This window comes from Frankliniella occidentalis, unplaced genomic scaffold, assembly GCF_000697945.3.
Source record: "Frankliniella occidentalis isolate FOCC.00 unplaced genomic scaffold, Focc_3.1 Scaffold29, whole genome shotgun sequence".
Lineage (NCBI taxonomy): Eukaryota > Metazoa > Arthropoda > Insecta > Thysanoptera > Thripidae > Frankliniella > Frankliniella occidentalis.
This window is the reverse complement of record NW_026267159.1, coordinates 1,885,174-1,888,717: the sequence shown is the minus strand read 5'-3', so window position 1 is coordinate 1,888,717 and position 3,544 is coordinate 1,885,174. Positions and strand designations below refer to the sequence as shown.

General features: G+C 54.6%; 1 protein-coding gene across 2 annotated transcripts in view; it reads right to left on the bottom strand.

Moving 5' to 3' along the window:
- Positions 1-1,557: 1,557 nt before the first annotated feature.
- Positions 1,558-3,544, bottom strand: part of LOC113213833 (uncharacterized) — an 8,519-nt gene continuing 6,532 nt past the window's right edge. For both annotated transcript variants that reach the window (XM_026433035.2, XM_052265677.1), the window contains exons 6-7: positions 2,659-2,831; positions 1,558-2,341 (exon numbers count right to left, since the gene is read on the bottom strand). In XM_026433035.2, coding sequence (XP_026288820.1) covers positions 2,064-2,341; positions 2,659-2,831 — 451 coding nt within the window. In that variant the 3' untranslated portion in view covers positions 1,558-2,063. The remainder of the gene's footprint in view (positions 2,342-2,658; positions 2,832-3,544) is intronic.

Sequence of the window (3,544 nt, the reverse complement as noted above, 5' to 3'; positions counted from 1 at the left end):
TGCTGTTGTTGAAGGTAAAACGGACAACCGAGTTGGCCTTCCCCTCCTGCTACTGCTGCCGTTTCCACCCCCACCCCCATCACCCCTCCCCCTCTTATACCGTGTTTCTGTTCGCACCTGCCTTAACTACTTCATCAAGTATTGATCCAAACTCGTTACTTGTCTGGGGTTTTCTTTTTAAGCCGGCCGAATTACTTTGGCCGACAGTTTCTCGCGCCGCTGGGTTAGCGGTCGCCCTGGACAGCCAGCCGTCGGACCTCCTGCTGCTCGTCCCCGGGCGGGCGGGGCGGCGGGGCGGCAAGGGCGCGGCCCCAGCCATGAAAGTTTGCAATGATTACCTCGCGAAACTAATTTATTCACCACGCCGGCCTTCACTTTGTGTATCGGCGCCGCCCCACGCCGCCCGGCCCGGCGCATTCCAACTTATAATGAGCCAGATGTGGTTTCCCGTTTGCATTTAATCCGACAGAATGGAAACCATATCCGCTTGCTCGGGCGTGGCGTTGCGTGGCGGGGTGGGGCGGGGCGAGGCGGGCGGCCAACAGGGCGCTGAGGTGAGGAGAGGGCGCCGAGGGAACCCTTGGGCCCTCCTCGACGCGTCTGGCCCCCGGGCTGCCAACTTTCCCCTCCATCGGCGACGCGTTTTGCAAGCGAGTGCTCTACCAGGGAGAAGGAGTTCTTCTCTTCTTTTTATTTAAAGGTAAAGGCATAGAAGAAGAAGAAGAAGAAGAAGAAGAAGAAGAAGAAGAAGCGGGGGTGTTGCCGAACAGCATGGTACAGTTTTCCATCTTGTTAGTGAGTTCCCTGCTTCTCAAATCAAACTAACGAGACCGTCCTGACACCATCTAGTTCAGTGAAATTCTCCGGCACTGCGGCCCGGGCCCTCCCTCACCCATAGGCAATGGCCGGCCAAGGGCTGGGCTGCCGGCTGACCTTTCGGCCGAGTCCTTCGATAATTGCCCGGGGTATACGCCCTGCCCCAGGCCTGCGATAGCCTGGCCGTCTACAGCCGCATGCTTAGTTCAATGGCCTTGGTTCAACGTCGAATGATTAGAGGGCGGTAAGAATAGGGTATATCAGAGCTTAGGTGAAGAAGTAAAATGGAAGAGCAAAACGCGCACTGCGCATGAGCAGGCGCCCCCACTATATACCCTGCTTCCCGCACTCCGCGTCTGCGCATGAGCAGTGCGCGTTTTGTTCTCCCATTTTACTTCTTCACCTCCAGCTCTGAAATACCCTATTGGTATAAGTGCGGCATAAAACACCCGCCACTATACTGAAATAAACACAGACAAATGTAATGTTCATGTGTGGTGAAATACCGGTATGATATTTCTTTGCCTACTAACTGGGCATGTCAAGTCCTAAAATATTACTTGATTTTCTGATGTTTGCTGATATTGTTCTGAAATTTCCTTGTCCACTGGGTACTGGGTGTGTCGTCAGGTTTTAAAAGTATTACTTGAGCATGATTTTTCCATTTCGTAATATTACATATTGAAACAATTGGGATGCCCATGATACTCATATACTCTGTAATTTTGTCTAAAGAAATAGTCATTTTGATGCAAACTTTATTTTTGTTTTAAATTTACAGTGCATGCAGCACGGCCAGCTTTTGCTTTCATTCAATCAATTGCTCTAAAATATAAGAACATATTATCAGTCTGCCAGTCTTCTTGTCTTGTTCCTACCGTTCATTCAAATCATCCCTCCTTTTCCGTTTCATAGGCTACACATTCTGATTCACGTTCGTTTTCCGTAGCAGGTTAGGTGTCCCAAACGATGAATAAATAACTATGTCTTTTATCCATCGTACATTGATATGTAAAGATGTCATATTTTTATGCGAGTGCAACGCTAATGTACCGAGTGGAAAGTGTTCATTTTCTTACTTGAGGTTGCCTACACTTTCAGGTTATCACAGGTCAGACCCACTGGCGATGCACGGGGTGGTGAATCCAAGAAGTTGAGTTATAGTATAGGACATGACATGATCAGACCAGGACATCCTCAACCTCAACTTAATGACTGGGACCATCAATACAACGTACGTTCTTGTGCTACAGGCCAACTAGGCCGCGGTCTACAAACTCGAGCAGCAGGTCGGCGACGGTGTTCTCGCCGTCCTCGCCCAAGTATTCGAGAAAGCTCGCCATGGTCTGGCCCGCTTCGAATTTGTCGGGGATGCTCCTCACCACGGCGTACATCTCCTCGGTGGACCCCTCCGACCCCTCCTGCGGGCCCGCCTGCATCACGGGCAGGAAGTACGAGCAGATGACGAAGCCGTAGAGAGCGTGGCGCGCGAAGTCGGCCCGAATCGCCGCCAAACTCGGCATTTCTGTGGACAAGGAGAACCGTTAGAATAATAAGTACATGATAACATCTGCAGGGCCTGGGTGGAGCAAACAACGAGAAGCCGCTCAAAAGTAGAATAGTGAAAAACTTTGTAAAGGAAAAACACGTATACCGTAAAATTGAAATAAAGTATTGCTAAAGACAGTGTGCTCATAAACCATCCTACGCTGCAATACCTACCGTTGTGGTGGCGGCGGAGGCCGTCTGGGGGACGCACACGTGCGGGTAACGGGCCACCCCCGCCACACGGACACACACACACACACACACACACACACACACACACACACAAACACGTACCCATGGTGGGCGACAGCGTGGGGTCCGTGGAGCTGCCGGACAGAAGGCGCCGCAGGGCCGTCGTCAGGCCGTCGTAATACGACACGAAGAAATCGTCCCAGTGCGCCGCGCGCTGCGAGGCCGTCGTGTTGAGAAACAGGAACACAGACAGGTCCACGGCCGGGGAGCAGTACCTGCAGTGGACAGGCAGGTGTGAAAAGGGCTCGCCCGGCGGTAGGGGTTGAAAAGGTGGAGAGGCGAGCTTGAGAGGGTGTCGGTCGCGCGGTGGTGAGCGCTCATTTAGGCCAATTCAGCTCGCTTGCATGACGGTGGCGGCGTCAACCCGCGTCAACCCTTGCGCCCTACCCCGGTAGCCCTCGGCACTCAAACACGCTGCGAGCACGCCACGCACCTCGCGCGCAGTCCGCCCGCCCGACGAGGCCGCGGCCCGCGGCCCCCCGCCGCCGCGCCCTCCTCTTCCTCGAGAAGTACAAGACGCTGACCTTGGCGCGAAATATCGTAGTAGCCTGGCGTAGTGCGGTATGCGTGGCATGAAGGAGTATCGACCCGGCCCGGCCCGGGCCGGGCCGACCCCACTGCGGGCGCGACCCGATCAAGCGTAGCATGTATTCAAATGCTTAGGCGCGGCGCCAGGTTGGGGACCCGCCGGGAGGGGGGCTGCGCGCGGGCTGCGCCACCTGGGACTTGGCGCGCCCCGCCGCGCCCGCGGTCCGTCTACCCACTCGCGCCGACGCACATCTCATCTCCACGCCGCGAGACTCGGCACGCATGCATGGAGGGAGAGGACCAGGGTCCATTTTCTGCCCCTGTGACCTTCTCCTTTACGCCTAGAGGCTGTTCAGCCCAAAATTTATCAGAAAAGATAGAAACCATCCCAGAAAAAATA